We start from the raw sequence: 21,069 nt of genomic DNA on the forward strand, positions 1-21,069 counted from the left end.
CCTTTCCTGGAACCTCTAATGTAACCTGATTGTGTTAGAATTTTTTTTTTCCTCTTTTATATTCTCTCTTTTTGATTTCCAATTCCTCACCTTTCTTGGTTTATCTCCTTGATTTGGGAATGTACCATAGCTCCTTTTCAAAACATAAATGCAATGATAATTTGCATTACTGAAAATATTTTTATTCTGCCCTATACTTGAATACTATATTTTCTGTGGATATAATTTTCAGTTGGAAATTATATTCCCTCAAAATTTTGAAAGTTTTGTTACTACGTCTTCTAGTTTTGTTACCTCTGAATATTCTGCCCTCTGTTTTCTGATATTTTGTAGATCTATTTTTATATTTCCTTTCATTAATTTCTTGACCTTTTTTTTCGTATTCCTGGTGTTCTGAAATTTCACAATAATGTGATCTGGGGTAGGTCTTCATGCATTTATTTGGTAAACATTTAGTTGGTCTTTTCAACCTAGAAACTCATGTATTTAGGGGCTTTTTTTTTTTTTAATAATTTCTTTAAGAATTTTATTTTCTCCATTTTCTTTGTATTATTTTTATGGCCTTTCAGACATTAAGAAAATTAAAGAAACAGTCCAGTCCAACAAAAGCAACGTCCAAATAAGGGGAATTTTAAAGTGACTTGCCTAAGGCCACACAACTAAAAGGTGGCAGATCCTACGTTTAGACATGTCTACTTGATTGCAAATCTGTTCTTTTTCCCCTATTGTGTATTGAGTAGAAATTGGTTATCCTAGTGAAATATACACAAATAATGTTTATATGAAATACTGTATTATGTTACTAATATACATACTGTATCTATTTAAAAGAAAAAATTTAGCAGGAGATAATATAGCATATAGGATCTAAAATAATGTTGTTGTTTGAAGCTTTATTAGGATCTTTAATATAATCAGACCAAATTGATCACTTTACACTATAAAAGAAGAAAAATAATTTGGATCTCACAGACTGATGTTTACAGAAAGTCTAAGAAATACTGAATTTTATATTTGGTACTATATGGATATTGGGATTCTTATATTTTCTTCTGCTTCAAGTCATAGTCATCTAACCAAATTTCTGTTTCCTTATCTTGTACTAGCTTGTCACTATGAATTCTTTTTAAAAAATTAATTAATCAATTAATAGAGAAAGGATCTCACTTTGTTGTCCAGGCTGGTCTTGAACTCGTAGCCTCAAGGGATCCTTCTACCTTGACTATGAATTCTTAAAAATACAGCATATATAGCTGAAGTGCTAGTTGCCACATTATTTTTTTTTTAAACTGACTTGCACCTGTGTAAATATAGGGACAAAGGAAGAGAAACAGTGTTACAAGCTCAGAGGAGAGAGAAAGAGAAAGTGGCATCAAACAAAACAGATTTTGATTTTCTATCCATAAAAATTAAGTCCTATATTTATACAATGGTTCAGTAGCTTTTAACAATCATTAATTTTCACATTCCTCAAGAACTACAACATCTTGAACTTTCTCTTTGGTTGCATGGTTTGGAACAAATCCTGAAACAACTCCCTCTAACGTTTTTATGACTGGAAAGATCTTTCTTTTTTGGGTGTGTTGTTTTGTTTTATTTTTGAGGTAAGATCTCACTCTATCACCCAGGCTAGAGTATAATGGCTCAATTGCGGGTCACTGCAGCCTCTACCTCCCAGGCTCAAGCGATCCTTCCCCCTCAGCCTCCCGAGTAGCTGGGACTACAGTTGCATGCCACTGTGCTTGGCTGATTTTTTAAAATTTTTTGTAAAGATGAGGTCTCGCTATGTTGCCCAGGCTGATCTCTAACTCCTGGGCTCAAGCAATCTTCCCACCTTAGCCTCCCAAAGTGCTGGGATTATAGGCATGAGCCAGTGCACCCAGCCTCTTTTTTAAAAAATTAGAAATAAAGTAATCAAAAGCCTTTTTCTAAAGCATCATAGTTTTAAAATATTTTAAGAAATAGACTATTTCAAATTGATATTGGAGCACGGTGTACACAGGCCTCTAGGAAGGTGAATTTTCCTGTGAAGTGCCTTTGAGAAGGTGCATTTTACTGCCACTGATTTTGGAAAGCAGGATATTTGAGTCTGACGTCTATAAAGGTTTTTTTTTGTTCCTGGATTTTTATCCATGTAATATCATTCCCTGAAAACGCACCACACTTTTATATTTGAATAAAAGGTACTTTAAGGAGCCCTTTAAAATATATTAATATGTCCTTTTTATTTATTAATCTTAATTTACAAGCAAAAAACAAAATATTCTTTTTTAATATCTGTATACATTATTGATATTAAAGGCAAAACATAGAAATAGAATCAGATTTCCTTTCAGTGTTATACATCATGGCAATGCATATTATGTAAATGATGTTTAAAGTGAGCTATAAAAGTTATACTGTGTCTTGGTTTATGGATCCTATGCCTGTATTTCTTTTGAACATTTAGAGAATATTTATGTGAAAGATCCTTTACATTATTAGGTTATTTCTAGTTTCTTAGGAGTAAACTCCTATGTTTGCTGTGGCCACTGACTGGTGACCACTCTGTTAAAGGTGGGCAAGTGTATTTAGTGAAATTTGTCAGTAGCCTAGCTTCATTGGGGAATTATACAAGAATGCTCTGAGTGTCCTGATAAATTATGGATACATTGAGGCTATTTTTTTGATTGTCAGTACCAACGCCCCATGGAGTTTGCCCATTGTAGCACAGGTAGTATAATGTAGGCCTTATTTTTCTCTAGTGATTTTTGTAGGCTAAGTGGATGTCTCACTTCCTGCTATAATCCTGGGCAAGTCAACAGAGTTACTCCTGTCTTTGTATACAGATTATGTTGTATTATTCCTAGTTAACTGCTTCATCTAGGAAACTCAGTTTTAGTTCCCTATAATGCAACAAACTCTAAAGCTCAGCTTTAAGGTAAAGTATTTGCCCGGTGGAATTAGCTTTAATTACTGCTCTTCACTTTGGCTTTAAGTATGTTTCCTCATCATTTCTGGCACCTGAAAACTTCTCTCTTTTTTTTTTGTTTGAAACGGAATCTCGCTCTGTTGCCCAGGAGTGCAGTGGCACCATCTCGGCTCACTGCAAGCTCCGCCTTCCGGGTTCACACCATTCTCCTGCCTCAGCCTCCAGAGTAGCTGGGGCTACAGGTGCCCGCCACCATGCTCGACTACTTTTTATATTTTTAGTAGAGATAGGGTTTCACTGTGTGAGCCAGGAGAAAACTTTGCTTTTTCACTCTAAAATTTAGTGATGTTGTTTGAAAATTTGTCTTTTTTAAACTTATGATTACATCAAATTCTGTATGTTTAGAGAAAGAGGGAGTAACTTCTGTGTCTGTGCATTTTGACTGCAAGTCATAGTTGCTTATCTTTACAGAATTAAGATAATTGAGAATGTTTCCCTAAATCCTTGTTCATCTGTGTAGACATTGACTTAAGATAGGTACTCAAATATGTTTATATACGGTATATAAATTACATTTTCTAGTAGTTGCATACTCATAACTATATGTATAACTATCCAATTTATTGATCTTATATCTTCATTAATTAGAACATTAGGCAAAATGAGACAAATAAGCATGTTAGAATTTAAAACATGCAAGGACAGGATTCATATAAGCATAAAATATGAAGCTCATAGTTGTGAAATCATTTAATTGCTTAGACTAGGTGAAATTGATGAAATTACTATTTTATGCAGTCTATTCTGTACCTTAAATTTATTATGTTGGCAGAGTTATATACAAATATGAATCATCTTTTATTATGTTTAACTTACAGCATTGCTATACAGTTTTGAATTTTACTAGCAAGAACTGTATCTGTGAGCTTAAACATGATATTTAAAAAAGAAAGAACACTAACTCATATGTATGATAATCAACTTGGAAAACTTGTTCTGGGAAATAGAAAAGTAAACTGGTGCGACTCAAATAAAAGGTTCTCTGCCCTATTACAGATATTGAAAATCCCTAGAAACAGAAACATGAGTAAAAATTACCTTGTACTGTAAGAAATATGCCCTGGGATAGATATTTAGTGTATTTATAGATTTTTTTTAAAGTAGGCCATTTCTTTTGATAGTTACTATAATGATTAAATAAAACATTTCAAGAAATATGACCAGTTTTTACCCAAGAGAAAACAGAATATTCTGTTGCTTTTGTATATGAAGTCAACTTGCCACATTTTTCTAGTGCAAGTGAAAGCAGAGGATCTTATTGTAATATTAATCTCTTTGGCTACTAAAGTGAGGGCCAAATAGTATCTAAAAACTAAAAAAAATTACAAATTGCATATATTGTCTAATTTTGAAGTATCTGACTTTTTTTTTTGCAATGTAAACTTTCAGTGCTTTTTTCTACTTATTTAGTGTAAATAAGTTATTGAATTAACTTGCTTAACAACATTAAGATCATTTTTGTTTAAATATGACGTATAATTTTTGAACTTTTATCTGATTCAAGTAAGCTGGACATACATAAAATGATTTTTATATTACATTTAAAACTGCATAGCTATGAAGATAATGTGTTCTAGGTATTACATGGCCAATTTTCAAGTCCACCTTTAAAATACATATAAAAGTCATTATTATTTTGATTTGAAGTGGAATATTTATTAAATTCTAACATAGTAACAATTATAACGTTGAAAGTATCTAACCTATCTACATATGTTGTATTTAAATGATGCTGATTTAAATTTTTCAAACTATCAATTAAATGGTAACACTTATGTTAAATGGTATAACAAGTATTTTTAATGTACTAGTTGAAATATTATAAAGGTTAGTGAGTACTTCGATATTTTATGGTAGCCCTTTCACAAGATTATTTTCTCATTTTTTAAATTTTAGAAGATTCTAGTAAACAACAATGAAGCAATTAATTAAGACCATTATAGCAAATTATTTCAGATTTTTAAGGTTATACGTATGTGTCAAATTTGGATAAGCTGCTTTTCAGAGTTAAATATAAAAATGTTCTCTAAAGTAAGCACATTCATAGTCTGTCTATAAAAGAAATAATTTTAGATTTGTTTTTACATCTGACTTTCTAGTATTTTTTAAATGAGAGCTTACTTTTTAAAAGACTTAAAAATTTTTTCTTTCCTCTAAAGTTTTTATTATCGTAGTCTGTTTTCAAGAGCTTTATACCCAGATCCCAGTCAGCATGTCAGTAATATATGTGAACAAATCAGCTACGGGTACCCCTGTGCAAATCTAGCAAAACAAGTAACCCTCACTATTTGTTGAGTGATTTTTAAATGTAACAGTATAAACAGATTTCAGTCTATGGATACCTCATATTAAAAAGTACAGAAAAGAGTCATTTATTTACCTTTCTGTCTTCTTCCTTTTGTTAGTTTTCCACCTGCGGTGTTGGAGTCCTGCCTTTGAGAGAATATCTGAATATCATCTCATGTAATGTTTTGAACAAATTATCTAAATCTCTGTCTTATAGGGCACAGGCTAATTTCTGTATAGTTTTCATGTTGTAAATTGAAAGCCAACTAATGAAGTCAAATAAGAGATAAAAGTTGTACTTTTGTTGTTAATAGCAAGTGAAAATAGATTGCTTACTTCACACCTGGAGAATCCGGTTCTGCCTGTCAGACGCCTATTCTTTAGATTAAAGGAAGATCATTTTCATTGGAGCTAGTCGGTAACAGGAAGTCCTTGTTAAACTGCCTACGTAGAGTATTTGGCACTGGATCTGCAAATGTAGTCCTACATTGTATATGTAATATATTATTCTAAGAAAATGGATTTGTATTTAAACAAACGTTACTTTCTTTTCTATAGATATCAAAACTTGCTAAAAATATAGAATTAAATAGGAATGAAAAGAAGCTTGGTGTAAAAGCTTTTTTTGTTCCATTTACTTTAAAATGGTTGAAATCTGTCCTATTTTAGGAAATCCCATAAGAGCTTAGCTCACAAAATCATAGAATTTCAGAAGGAGAACATCCAGGAAAGAGCTCATGTCTGTAAACCATTCATCCCACGTTACTTTTAATTTTTTTTATTTTTTATTATGCCTGCTGTTTTTATTTTAAAATAAATTTTATATAGAACTAAAGTTATCCAGCAATATATGTTAAATCATTTATTTTGTCAATATAACAACTCAAAATTAATTTATACCAGAGGGAAATGTTTATAGGAAGAATTAAAAATGAAAATTTCTCTTGTACTACCAAATTTCAGACCCATTTTTTCTACCTGACTTGTTACTATTTGAGGGCAAGAAGAAGGAAATTGCTGTATCTATCAAAATCATATATATATTTTATTTTTTTGAGAAGGAGTCTTGCTCTTGTAGCCCAGGCTGGAGTGCAGTGGCACAATCTTGGCTCACTGCAACCTCCACCTCCCGGGTTGAAGCAATTCTGCTGCCTGAGCCCTCTGAGTAGCTGGGATTACAGGCGCCTGCCACCACGCCCAGCTAATTTTTTTGTAGAAATGGAGTTTCACCATGTTTGCCAGGCTGGTCTCGAACTCCTGACCTCAGGTGATCCACCTGCCTCAGCCTCCCAAAGTTCTGGGATGACAGATGTGAACCACCACGCCCGGCCAATCACATTTATATTTATTCTTTGTTTTAATAGTTCTACTTCCTGGAATCTGTACTCAAAATAAGAAATGACTCCTTTACACCCCTACTTTTTATAGCACTCTTTGTAAAAACAAAACACTGGAAACACAAAAGTCCTTCAGCGTAGAACTGGCTGAATAAATGATGGAACATTCAAAGGGGAGCATTTTGCAATTATAGAAAATAGTGAAGATTTTATTATACTGCTTCAGGGTACTTTCAAACTTTACTGTTCAGTTAAAAAAAGCATGCTGCAGAAGAATATATATAATATGCTAACTTTTAGGAAGAAAGGAAGGGTAGATATAAATATTGTATATATACACAAATACATACACCAGTCAATAGCATTGAATGTTCACAGTGCCCAAATTATGGTCCTTAAAATACCATTTTCTCCGTACACTTGTTTATATTTTCAAAAAGAAATAATGGGAAGATGAACTAAACACGAATGAAAATGGTTACCTATAGGAGAAGGGAAGGAAAAGGCAGAGAGATGGCAAATAGTTCCTTCTGATTGTACCTTGTTTTTATAGTTCTGAATTTAGAACCATATAAATATTTTTTTATTTTTATTTTTTGAGACAGGGTCTCACTCTGTCACCCAGCCTGGAGTGCAGTGGCATGATCTCGGCTCACTGCAACCTCTGCCTCCTGGGTTCAAGCGATTCTCGTGCCTCAGCCTCCCGAGTAGCTGGGATTACGGGTGCACGCCGCCAGGCCTGGCTCTTTTTTTTTTTTTTTTTTTTTTGTATTTTTAGTAAAGACAGAGTTTCACCATGTTAGCCAAGCTGGTCTTGAACCCCTGACAAATGATCCACCCACCTCGGCCTCCCAAAGTGCTAAGATTACAGGTGTGAGCCACCACGTCTGGCCGATGTAAATATTTTAGAAATTAAATCTTAAAACAAATAGACAAATGATCTCTAAAATGCAAAAGCACCTAGAAAGAAATGAACCTAGGTATATATCTAGGTGATGGCAAAACCACACAGAGAATTATTGTTTTAAGTAATTTTAAAACAGTGTTATTGACTCTGCATCTCTAGTGGGATATAGCGTAGAGACAAAGTTATGTAACCACAAGGATATGTTAACCTGCACTTAGTAGTCTTAATATTTAGTAATAATATTGATATTATTATGTTAAAATTCCTATATATGGTTGGATAAAACAAATAATGTCATTAGAAACTGTAGTTTTCAGCATAAGTAAAAAGAGATACAAATAAGATCTAAGGCTGGGCACAGTGGCTCATGCCTGTAATCCAGTACTTTAGGAGGCTGAGGCAGGAGGATTGTTTGAGCCTAGAAGTTTGAGACCAGCCTGGGGAACATAGTGAAACCCCATCTCTACTAAAATAATTTTTTTAAAAAAGAACGTTCGAACACTAGCTGGGCATAGTGGTATGTGCCTGTAGTCCCAGCTACTTGAGAAGCTGAGGTGGGAGGATGGCTCGAGCCTGGGAGGTAGAGGCTGTAGTGAGCTGTCATCACACCTCTGCACTTAAGCCTGGGCAACAGAGTGAGACCCTGTCTCAAAGAAATAAACAAAAACAAGATTTAAGAAGCTAAGTAAAACTTGGTAGTTGATTTGTAATGAAAACATCAACACGAATACATGATTAGATTTTTTTTTCTAGAATAAAACTATTTTCTAGCTTTGTGCACTGAAAGGGCCTAGAATCAGTAGTAAGTCAATAGCAAATGTTTATCTATAACTCCTAGGTTTTAGTCTTTAAAATGCCATTTTCCACTGAAAAGATCAAGGCTTCTTAGGGAAATGGATAATTGCAAGTCTGGAACCTTGTTTCATAGTAGAACATAAAGCTATCAAAGACTGTTGGAGTTGTACCAAAAGGGTCCAAGAGCCAACCCGAAGGGGACTCCCACTGCCTCAGAATGGGTACCTTTGAGCCTTAAAAAGAGCAATAATAACTGCAACAAATTGAAACACATCAAATACATTTTTCAATCCATAAGTTCATAATGATGCCTCTCAAAATAAGAAAAAGTACCAAAAAGCCCAAATAGCCAAAGCAGTCCTAACCAAAAAGAACAAAGCTGGAGGCATCGTATTATCTGACCTTAAATTATACTACAAGGTTATTGTAACCAAAGTAGCATGGTACTGGTATAGAAATAGATGAATAGATCAATGGAAAAGAATAGAGAACCCAGATCATGGGTACAGTGATGCTAGGAAAATTGGATTGCCATATGCAGAAGAATGAAACTGGAACCCTGTCTCTCACCATATACAAAAATTAACTCAGGGTGGATTAAAGACTTAATGTAAGACCTGAAAAATACTAGAAGAAAACTTTGATGAAACTCTTTTGGACATTGGTCTAGGCAAAGAATTCATGACTAAGACCTCAAAAGCAAAAGCAACAAAACCAGAAATAGACAAATGGGACTTAATTATTAAGTAAAAACTTCTGCACAGCAAAAGAAGTAATCAATGGAGCAAACAGCCTGCAGAATGAGGGAAAATATTTGCAAACTCTTCATCCTATAGGAGACTAATAACCAAAACTTACAAGGAAATCAACAACAACAACAAAAAACAACCCCATTAAAAACGTGCAAAAGACATGAATAGTCATTTTTCAAAAGAAGACATACAGATGGCATATGAAAAAATGCTCAATATGCCTAATCAGAGAAATGCGGATTAAAACCACAATGAAATACCATCTCACACCAGTCAGAATTTTTAGCTGTTACTAAAAAGTTAAAACATAACAGATGTTTGCGAGATTGTGTAGAAAAAGGAATGCTTATACACTATTGGAATGTAAATTAGTACAATCACTATGGAAAACAGTATGGAGATTTCTTTTTTTTTTTTTCTTTTGAGACGGAGTCTCGCTCTGTCGCCCAGGCTGAAGTGCAGTGGCGCAATCTCGGCTCACTGCAAGCTCCGCCTCCCGGGTTCATGCCATTCTCCTGCCTCAGCCTCCCGAGTAGCTGGGACTACAGGCGCCTGCCATCACCCCTGGCTAGTTTTTTGTATTTTTAGTAGAGACGAGGTTTCACCGTGTTAGCCAGGATGGTCTCGATCTCCTGACCTTGTGATCCGCCCGCCTCGGCCTCCCAAAGTGCTGGGATTACAGGCGTAAGCCACCGTGCCCGGCCAGTATGGAGATTTCTTAAAGACCTAAAAAAAGAACTACCATTCAGTCTAGCAGCCTCACTACTGGGCACCTATCCAAAGGAAAAGAAATCATTATACAAGAAAAGATATCTGAACTCAGATGTTTATCACGGCATTATTCACAGTAGCAAAGATAGGGAGTCAACCTAAATGTCCTTCAATGGATGATGAAAGCAAATGTTTGTGTGTGTGTTTTGTATATACATACAGTGGAATACTATTCAACTATTTAAAAAAGCATGTTTTTTCCAGCAATGTGGATGGAGCTGGAGGTCATTTTTTAAAGTGAAATAATTCAGAAACAGTCAAATCTAGCATGTTCTCATTTATAAGGGAAGTTAAGTAATGTGTACACATTGACATGGAGTGTGGATTAATAGACATTGGAGACTTGGACAGGTGGGAGGGTGGAAGGGGAGTTAGAGATGAGAAATTAATGTCTGCAATGCACATTATTAAGCTTGTGGTTACACTGAAAGCCCAGACCTCACCACTATGCAATATATCACCACTATGCAATGCATTTTCATAACAAAACTGCACTCGTAATCCTTAAATTTATAGGATTTTTTTTAAATCAACCTGATCACCTTCGGAGGTTGCTACGCCATCAATTCATTATTTTGAAAATTAGGAAATAAAGTCAAAGGATCAAACATTTATCTTGACTTTGTGAATTTTAAGAGGCACCAAGTAGTTGGTGAAAGCTTATTTTTAGCAAGAATCCTGCTAGTAAATGCAGAAGGAATATGAAACTAGAAAAGTTACTGTTTCATAAACTTTGGTAAAATAATAGAATTAAGTAAAGGTCATCAATGGCTGCTAAAATCGTTAAGTGAAAGATTAATGAGGAACTTTATTTTGGATGGATCAGGCTAAATGTAAATCCATTAGTAAATCCACTAAAATGGGACATTATATAAAAGTGATATATGCCTCCCTAAATACAAGCACCACCTACGAAGTATGCTTGCCAAAAAGATTTCATCTGAAACTCATCCAGCTTCTTACCACCAGATATGGGAAATATAGGATAGGTATGTTAAATAAGTGTATAAGGAAGATATTAGCCAAATCCCAAACATGGGAATTCTAAAGAAAAATTACAAATGTCATGGGAGGAAAAGAGTCGTGGGGGTGGTAGCGGGGAGGGCAGGTGTAATATAGATTCAAAAAGAGTTAAGTGATAAGTAACGTATATTGGACCTGAATTTAAACATAACACTTGTAAAATGCTATTGGAGAATATTGAGTAAATCGAGTAATATTGAAGACTCACTGTTAATTTTGTTAGGTGTGATAGTGGTATCATGGTAATGATGTTTTAATATCTGGGTGAAGTAATGTGACTCAGGCAGCAAAATAGAAGGTATGTAGATTTTAATGGTAACTTGGGAAATACAAAAAAAAGAAGATATGTAGATAAGCAAGAATGACACAGTTTTGATAATTTTTAAAGATAGGTAGGAGGGGTTCGTTAGATTTCTTAGTCTATGTACTTAATTTTTTTTTTTAATAAAAAGTCTGTCAAACTTTGAGCAAGGCAGTATTTTATTAAACTTTTAAATCTATGTTATATAATTAAATAGTGGTATAGTGTGGTAAATCCTGTTTTTCTGTAGAATATATTGGTTTTTCATCTTGTTGGTGTCTAGTTTGTCTCTAATTGAGTACAATTTTTTTTTTTTTTTAATTCCCAGTGCTTTGCCAAATATATTAGAAGTGGCCACCGGGCGCAGTGGCTCACGCTTGTAATCCCAGCACTTTGGGAGGTCGAGGCGGGCAGATCACGAGGTCAGGAGATCCAGACCACGGTGAAACCCCGTCTCTACTAAAAATACAAAAAATTAGCCGGGCGTGGTGGCGGGCGTCTGTAGTCCCAGCTACTTGGAGAGGCTGAGGCAGGAGAATGGCGTGAACCCGGGAGGCGGAGCTTGCAGTGAGCCGAGATTGTGCCACTGCACTCCAGCCTGGGCGACAGAGCGAGACTCCATCTCAAAAAAAAAAAAAAGAAGTGGCCTTGGGTTTTCAGTAAATTGCACATTTATGTGGACACATTCACACATTAGAATTGTAGATGAGCTCAAATATTACAAATTCAGAATGAATATTTGGGCATTTAAAACATTACAGTTTGTATTTTACGAAGATAAGAATATAATTTATGGATGTGACCTGTGGAAATTAGTCCTGTTCTTTTTCTGTTTTGTTGGCATATTGATCTCTTGTTTATGTTTTCTTGACACTTTATTTGATTTTCCTTATATAGGCCAGTACTTAAAAACTATTTTAGCAATAATAAATAAAGGAAAAATGACAAAATTGATGCTACAACATTTTAAGATACTAGTGTGTTCTGTAATCAGTACATTTAAAACTTGGGAATCAAGAATGTGGTCAGGCCAGGCATGGTGGCTGATGTCTGTAATCCCAGCACTTTGAGAGGCTGAGGCTGGCAGATCACTTGAGGTCAGGAGTTCAAGACCAGCCTGGCCAACATGGCGAAACCCAGTCTCTACTAAAAATACAGAAAATTAGCCATGCGTGGTGGCACACACCTGTAGTCCCAGCTACTCTGGAGGCTGAGGCAGGAGAGTCACTTGAACCTGGGAGGCGGAGGTTGCAGTGAGCTGAGATTGCACCACTGTACTCCAGCCTGGAAAACAGAGCCAGACTCAGTCTCAAAAAAAAACAAAAAAAAAGAATGTGGTCAAAATATCTTTAAGTTTCCATCCAATTATATATATGCTGTATAAAAGTACTTTATTTATCTTTCAGGTTGGCAAATAAACAAGATAAAGAAGGAGCTTTAGGAGAAGCTGATGTCATTGAATGTCTATCTCTGGAAAAATTGGTCAATAAGCACAAGTGCCTGTGTCAGATAGTAAGGTTTTTTTTTTTTTAATTTTAATTTTGTGTCCTTTCAAATAGGTTCAGTATAACTTGGTTTTTATAAAAGTGATAGCAATTAAAAGGCAATGTTTTCAAAGAATTTTTTGTAACCTGTGAAATCACACTCCCACTTTTCTGTTGATATAACTTAATACCGTAATATTTGTTGTCTATTTCATTGTTATTTCCATGAACTATCTTTCCATGATTTCAAGGAGCTTCACAATTGTGTTTTAAGATATTGCTGATAGCGTCTGTGCTTTATGCCAACACATCTGGCATGAAATTTGTAAAATGGGAAAGAAAAGTGTAAATACAAAATTTAAACATATGAGAGATTCATAATGAATTTTGAAAAATTATTTTGCTGGGCATGGTGGCTCATGCCTGTAATCCCAGCACTTTGGGAGGTTGAAGGGGGCAGATTGCTTGAGCCCAGGAGTTTGAGACCAACCTGGGCAACATAGTGAGACCCTAGCTCTACAAAAAATACAAAAACTAGCTGGGTGTGGTGGTGTGTATCTGTAGTCCCAGCTGCTTGAGGGGGCTGAGGTGGGAAGACCACTGGACCCTGAGAGGTTGAGGCTGCAGTGAGTTCTAATTCAGCCACTGCACTCTAGCCTGGCCAACAGAATGAGACACTGTCTCTAAAAAACAAAAGAAGAAAAGATAAATCATATCAGGAGAGATGTCATAAAGTCTTAAGGAAGATCAACAGTGGATTTAATAATTTATTTTGGTTTCAAAAAACATTAGGCTGTCAATCTTATGGATGTTTACCACTGTAGATTTTAGTATAAGGAATTAAAACTTCCTGGCATTTTTAATCAACAGAGGTGTCTTTTTATGGCAATTAAATTTTTTCTTCTAATATTATAAGTGGCACTGTCACCTTCTTTATAATATCTCACATAGCATACAGATATCTGTAAAATATTTTAAGTTCTATATACTGATGTTAATCATTGCAATGCTATGTTTTGGAAGTTAAATAAGCAGATGCTTCATATCATTAACTTAAATGGCTTAATTTTGATTTGCCATTAATTATACTTAATGGTTTATGAATAGATTTGTGTGGAGACCTTTTAATCTTTTAGTCAAATAAATTTCTGTTTTAGGAACCATGTTCAGCAGTCTCGGGGTATGGAAAGAAAATTGACAAGTCCATTAAAAAAGGCCTTTACTGGCTGCTACATGTTATTGCAAGAGACTTTGATGCCTTAAATGAACGCATCCAAAAAGAGACAACAGAGCAGCGTGCTCTTGAGGAACAAGAGAAACAGGAAAGAGCTGAACGAGTGCGAAAATTACGAGAAGAAAGGTAAGTAGATTAATTTTGCACCACAGTGCATTTGAAGAATCAAAAACATAACAGTTTTATGAATCAGTTGTTAGTTTTATCTTTTCAGTTTCTTCTTTCTATATGAAGGAAGACACTAGGTAAATTTTGTATTTCTATGGATCTTTTTCTATACAAGTTTGAGTGATAGATTTCTAATTTTTCTGGTGGTTGTATAGTAAAATTTACTCGTTATGTAGCCATTGTCTTCTAGAGTTTTAAATTTTTGTCTCTGATTGCTTATGGGTACCTTAGTGCAGTGGTTCTCAATGCACAGGGTAGTTTTTAACATTTGGCAGTGTCTGGAGACATTTTTAGTTTTCACCACTAGGGGGAGGAGTGGTGTACTACTTGGAATCTATTGGGTAGAGGCCAGGGATGCAGCTAAACATCCTATGACACACAGGACAGTCTCCCACAACAAAGAATTATCAGGCTTAATATGTCAATAACGTTGAGACTGAGGAACCTTTTTAGTTTCAGCAAGGATAGAAGGTGAGCTGCTAGAGAATAATTCAACTCAAGCAAAATCTGATCCATAGTTGCCTTCCATCTGGCCTTCTATGTAGTTTAACATAGTTGTAGCCCAGTGGGCAAGAACCCACTACCCTTGGTGACCCCATTATGAGGTACTTCCTTATACTGTGAAGGAAATCCTCTGATAACTGGTATTTTTCATTTAATTCATCAATAGGACTTAGAGAAATATTATAGAAATGACTGTCTATCCCCAAGTGCTCAATAATATGAGCATGTCTTTCATCTAGGGATCTCTTTATATAAAAGACAGATTAGAGTGAATGATTTTGGCAGCTGTTGACAAAGGGTTTTAGTTCCTGTGAGAATCTTTTTTTCTTAGTATGTATTTTTATCATATAAAACTCAGTACAACCAATCATGCATGTAAGTATACCTTTTATATATAATATTTATAAAAATTAAATATATGGCCATACTTATGTGAAAACTCCTTTTTCTCCACTAAGAAAATAAAGACAGAAGCAACAAAAAAATTGAGTTGCATAAAAGAAATCTAATGTTAGTAACTTTTTAAATGTTTTTGCCTTTTCCATAATGATATTCTAGATCATGTTATGGCAGGCTCTTCCAATACTCCTTACCCTTTCTTTCTTTCTCTTTATCCATGCCAGTTGTGGTCTGAGACCTCTCCTCTTGAGGAGACCTCTCCTGTTGAGCCAGTACTCCATAATTAAAAGTAAATTGACATTCGGAGACGGGTGATTAAAAACAACCTTTTTACTTCGCTAAATCCAATCTAATTGGTTCAGATAGTCATTTCTAGTGTTTTTGAAAAACAGTAAAACATGCCAAGTAAAAATAATATATTAATACTGTATTCCTGAAGTTGCTTACTAATAAATAACATAATAACAATGACTATCCTATGAGAAAGTTCATTCACAGAGTGTTCTCACATATATTACTTTATCTGACCCTTGATACAGCTCTATGAAGTGGTTATTTTTATTCACATTTGTGGGAAAGCTAAGGCTCAAAAGATCCAGGTCCAAAGTCACAGAAGTAGTAAATTGCAAATCTCCAAATCTTGGCTTCCTAGGTTCATAATAAAAGGATATGTATTTCCATCTAGAACACAGCTAGTAAATATTATGGTAATGAACATTTACATTACTATACCGTACTTACAGTCCAGTTAAAGATCCACAATACTTGTGTTTCTTTCTTTTTTTTTTTTTTTTGGTCTTTGGCTGCTCATCTTTTTTTTTTTTTTTTTTTTTTGAGGCGGAATTTTGCTCTTGTTGTCCAGGCTGTAGTGCAATGGCGCAGTCTCGGCCCACTGCAACCTCCGTCTCCCAGGTTCAAGCAATTCTCCTGCCTCAGCCTCCCAAGTAATGGGGATAACAGGCATGCACCACCATACCCGGCTAATTTTGTATTTTCAGTATTCACCATGTTGATTAGGCCGGTCTCAAACTCCTGACCTCGTGATCCACCCGCCTCGGCCTCCAAAATGCTGGGATTACAGGCGTGAACAACCGCACCCAGCCAGCTGCTCATCTTAATAACATTACTCATCATGTATAGAACAACATTACTATAAATCACAGAGATAGTAGATGTTCAGTGGTAACTAATATGGAAATACTTATTTAATCTGAATGATACATATGGTAACTTATTTTTATAGCCACTCAACACTATTATGGAAGTTATTATCTAGTTCAAATATGATATGCAACTTGATAAAATATATTACTACTCTGTCATATACTTCTAGAGAATCAATCTGTAGATATTCTAGTCTCTTATTCTTTTATACTAAACAAGAAACATGTTTATGCAGAAATAAAAACATAGGTTGAATTGAAGGAACGTTTTCCTAGTTTTATAAGAGATGACTTAGCCCCTAATAAAAGAGTTAATAAGAATAATTACTATTTGGCTGGGTGCGGTGGCTCACACCTGTAATCCCAGCACTTTGGGAGGCAGAGGTGGGCGGATCACAAGGTCAGGAGATCGAGACCATTCTGGCTAATAGGGTGAAACCCCGTCTCTACTAAAAATACAAAAAATTAGCCGGGCCTGGTGGCGGGTGCCTGTAGTCCCAGCTACTCGGGAGGCTGAGGCAGGAGAATGGCGTGAACCCAGGAGGCAGAGCTTGCAGTGAGCCGAGATGGTGCCACCACACTCCAGCCTGGGCGAGAGTGCGAGACTCCGTCTCAAAAAAAAAAAAAAAAAAAGAATAATTACTATTTGTTAACACCAGTAAAGAGGACAGCATTGATTTTGGAGGGTAATTAATAAGTTGATCAGTAATACCCTTGGCACATGGAAGAATAATTGCACTGTTGCTATTAAGAAGTCAGTCATATGAAATGTCATTTTTATCAGCATTTTTTTTAATTGAAATGATTAGTCTTTACATGGGGGGAAGCAGCCTCTTACCTGCATAAGGATTTTTGAAATGTTCTCAGTAATTTAAAACCATGTCCAGATGTTTAAATTACTACATGTAATAGCCTTATACCTATTGCAGTTTTCTTTAACATGGTTCAGCACTTTCTCAAAGGAAATTTCAATTATTTTTCCTCAAACAATAGAAAACAAAATGAACAGGAGCAGGCTGAACTCGATGGAACCAGTGGTCTGGCTGAACTGGACCCAGAACCAACGAATCCTTTCCAGCCAATAGCATCTGTAATCATTGAGGTATGAATGATGGCAAATGTAATTTTTGTATCTTAAGTTATAAGTTGGAACTTGGGAAAGGAGGCAGGGAAACAGAAGTGTTTCTTCAGAGAGATTATTTCTATAAGAAATTAAACATGAGAGACTGATTAAAGGTTTACTGCTTTTTCTTACTCTTAAATTACCTTTGAATCCAGTGTAAAAGGGGGAATATGACTTCAGAATTAAGTAACAATAAATAAAAGTTGACTGTAGCAATTATTATAGTTGCTGTGTTGACAAATCTATTTTGTCATTTATTTCATGTAGTAATAACATATTTACTCTTATTTATATTTTCTGTGTTTCTGTATTGCTGTTACTGTCCATCTGCAATATTTACTTAGAATGCATTAGGGTACATAAACAATTTTCTATTTTTCCAGGATACTTAAGGATGTTTGAAACTGCAATAAATTCTCCTATATCTGAATATCATTTATTTCCATTTTAAATCAGAAATTTTACCAACATTAATTTGTAGATTTTTATTATGAAGAAGTTAAGGGATTGTGTGTGTGCACGTCTGTGTATCTGTGTCTTTGTTTTCATTTTCTGCTCGTGTCCAGAGTTTGCATTGGCTCTGCTTTTATGGCTGGCAGCAGCGATGCCTCTTCTGAGGCATTGCTTCCTAAACCTTAGGCTGACTTCCTGGTCCTGCCTGTATATTCCCCATTCGCCTTCCCCTGTCACTACCTCGTTCCACACAGGTGTTCATCTGGAAAGGTGGATGATTTTTTAAACTTCCTTGGGGCTGCTACTGAGGAGGGAGGCAGCTCCGCGGTAAGAAGATGATTGGATAGTTTTGGTATTGTTTTATTTTGCAAAATAGTTGGTAATATGAGACATTTGTTTTTAAGTTGCTTGGATACCAGGAGGTTTAATTGTATTCAATCTTTCATTAACCTCATTGCATTCACCCTAAATATGTGCTTTTCTAATTATAGTAAGGCCATCTTAATAGCATGAGCTATTGTTTTGTCTCCATGCAATCAGATATTGTATTTGTCAAGTTTTGTTTTATGTTCTTTTAAAAATATTGAGAGAGAAGAGGTCAAGTTGTACTTTTTACTTTGAAACAACAATTATTCTCTGTGTATAATAAGGCTTGCTTTATAAATAATGGCTAATTATTTTATAGTACCATGGGTATAAATTATGTAGAAGGCTCTAGTGCTTCTCCCAGCACCATATTTCCCACAATGTATAGAAGTTAATAATAGTGGTGTACGACATAGTATATATCCCATATAGAAAGTTCCCAAATTAATAAGTGGCATGGGGAAAGTACACTTATGCTTTGAAACTATAATAATTTCAAGAAGATGGCCAGTAAAGAAATAAAAGCAAATTAGCCATAGTTTTTTTTTTTTTTAACCATACAGATTTTCTCTTTTTTTCCCCACAAAACTTTTTTAGCATGTTTCTTGGTACAGAAGCACCTAACTTTTTTTTATTATTACCGCAGATAATTAAAATGGTGAGATATTGGAAGGTATTGGTTCCAGAAGAGACAGACAGATCAATGGAACGAATAGTAATAAACTTATTTATGTATGAGCATTTTAGTACAAGATAAAGATAACATTTCAAATCTGAGAGAAAAGAATAATAGAACAACTTAATAACCATTTAGAAAAAGGAAAATTACTGAATATTGTATACCCAGTTAAATTCCAAAAGTATCAAAAACTTAAATACGTTTTAAAAAGTGAAAGTCTTCAAGTTACTAGTAGATAATATAAATAAGATTTTATACGTGCTTGGAGGAGGAAAAAATTTCAAAGCAGGACAATCAAGCCACAAATCATAAAGGAAAAAGGTGGATAGATCTTATGTTACCCAATTTTAAAAGAGCTATTCTACAAAGTTAAAAAGCAAAAATGAAAAGAAATAAACTCTAGTGAAAAATAGAACGCATAGTCTTATGTGACTCTGTGACTAGTCCTAGTGACACGTATGCACAAAAGAACTCTTACAAATTACTATGAAAATAATGAGAATCTAATAGAAAAGTGGGCATTGGGTTACCAAAGGCAGTTTCCTAAAAAAATATTTAAAATGTCAATAAGTGGCCAGGCGCCGTGGCTCACACCTGTAACCCCAGCACTTTGGAAGGCTGAGGTGGTTGGAGTTCAAGACCAGCCTGGCCAAGATGGTGAAACCCTGTCTCTACTAAAAATACAAAAAATTAGCTGGGCGTGGCACGCACCTATAATCCCAGCTACTCCGGAGGCTGAGGCAGAGAATTGCTTAAACCTGGAGAGGTGGAGGTTGCAGTGAGCCGAGATCACGCCAGTGCACTCCAGCCTGGGCGACAGAGTGAGACTCCATCTCAAAAAAAAAAAAAAAAAACATAAGTCAATAATAGTTCATTTTTGCTAGCAATAAAAATTTTAACTTAAACTCAAATGAAAATAACACTAAGTTAAAAATATGTATTAATATGGCAGAGATGTAAAAGGTCAATCATGATATGTGGTATTGAATATGATGTAGAAAAAAATCACTCTCCCAACCCTTTGCCTGAGGTTCATTGATTCATTTTTTCTGAAGGGAAGTTTGTAACTATATGTGACATTTTTAAATTTGCCTACCCACTGACTCAACAGTTCTACTATTAGCAATTTAATCTAAAAAAAATAGAAAACTATTACGATGATTCTGTTTTTTAAAATAGTGGAAAATTGGAAATAAGTTCTTTGTTCATTGATACAGAATTGGTGTGCTATAAACATTCAAAATAATAATTGATGAAAATAATTGTATCTAACATTACTATGTGTAAGGCACTGTTCTGAGCACTTTATCTATTCATTGGCATGGAAAGAAATGTATGTTCTTCAATAAAAACTTCAATTCTTTTTTGTTTAAACAACAAATACGTAAGTATATATAGATACATACATTTATGTATGTTTCTGGGTGATGTATGTATGTACATGACGTATGTATGTATGTGTGGGAGTTGGCAGAGAAAATCATCTCTTAGTGATTATATACTGAACAGATTATATACGGAATAATACAGATAAATAGTAGTCATCTCTAGATTGTGGAATTACTGGTAATATTTGTTTTCTTTTGTTATACTTTCTGTGTTTACTGAATGTTTGGCACTTAGCATCTTTTAATGATGTATTCATGAAATCATTTTTAAAATAGAAGTCTCACAGTGTCCTTGAAGTTACAGAATGCTGTTAAGGTATTTGATTTCTTCTCCCTTAAAACTATCTTAGATAAAACCATCATAGTAAAGATAATGTATTTTATTTTTTGTTAGAATGAAAGAAAACTTGAAAGAGAGAAAAAAAAGCAAAAAACAGAGAAAGACAGTGATGGCTGCCACCTGAAACATAAAATGGAGCATGAGCAAATAGAGACACAAGGCCAGGTTAATGACAATGGCCAAAAAAATAATGAATTTGGACTAGTAGAAAATTACAAGGAGGCATTAACACAGCAGTTAGAGAATGAAGATGAGACACACCAGCCATCACTGGAATCAGGTGATAAATCTAGTTATTTAAAGTAATTATCTTATGTATATATAAATAAAACTTATACTTCATCTCATTTTTTGTTTGTTTTTATAAATGAGTACTTCAATATTTTTCTGTCTTCAAATGCCATATTTACCATGATTTTCTCAAGGTCTTTTATTATTCAGCCAGTTTGTTCCTAACATGTTTTTCCATGATGACTTTGTGGTCCTTTGTAACTTATAAGGATTTCAGCAGAAAATTCCATTTTTAATTTTATTTTCATAAATTTGGGATACAGCATAGCTCTCAAGAATCCTTGGAATAAATTTAACATCTTAAGGTTTTTTGTTTGTTTTTTAAGGCTCATAA

General features: G+C 34.7%; 2 protein-coding genes across 16 annotated transcripts in view; one reads left to right on the plus strand and one right to left on the minus strand.

Annotated features, from left to right (window-relative positions):
• Nucleotides 1–21,069, plus strand: part of ARL13B (ADP ribosylation factor like GTPase 13B) — a 77,633-nt gene that overhangs the window by 42,875 nt on the left and 13,689 nt on the right. For all 13 annotated transcript variants that reach the window (XR_010118607.1, XM_055260647.2, XM_063630554.1 and 10 more), the window contains 4 exons: nt 12,550–12,655; nt 13,785–13,987; nt 17,089–17,197; nt 20,499–20,724. Coding sequence is in view for 12 of the 13 variants with exons in the window: in XM_055260647.2 (XP_055116622.1) it covers nt 12,550–12,655; nt 13,785–13,987; nt 17,089–17,197; nt 20,499–20,724 (644 nt within the window). In the remaining variant the exon portion in view is untranslated. The remainder of the gene's footprint in view (nt 1–12,549; nt 12,656–13,784; nt 13,988–17,088; nt 17,198–20,498; nt 20,725–21,069) is intronic.
• Nucleotides 1–21,069, minus strand: part of STX19 (syntaxin 19) — a 45,938-nt gene that overhangs the window by 8,665 nt on the left and 16,204 nt on the right. Inside the window, exons 4-5 of one of the 3 annotated variants that reach the window (XM_063630557.1) lie at nt 5,352–5,404; nt 1,168–1,300 (exon numbers count right to left, since the gene is read on the minus strand). The exons of the other annotated variants lie outside the window; for them this stretch is intronic. The gene's annotated coding sequence lies outside the window, so the exon portion shown is untranslated. The remainder of the gene's footprint in view (nt 1–1,167; nt 1,301–5,351; nt 5,405–21,069) is intronic. 3 annotated transcript variants of the gene reach the window in all.

The sequence above is a fragment of the Symphalangus syndactylus genome, chromosome 21 (assembly GCF_028878055.3).
Source record: "Symphalangus syndactylus isolate Jambi chromosome 21, NHGRI_mSymSyn1-v2.1_pri, whole genome shotgun sequence".
NCBI classification, from domain to species: Eukaryota; Metazoa; Chordata; class Mammalia; order Primates; family Hylobatidae; genus Symphalangus; species Symphalangus syndactylus.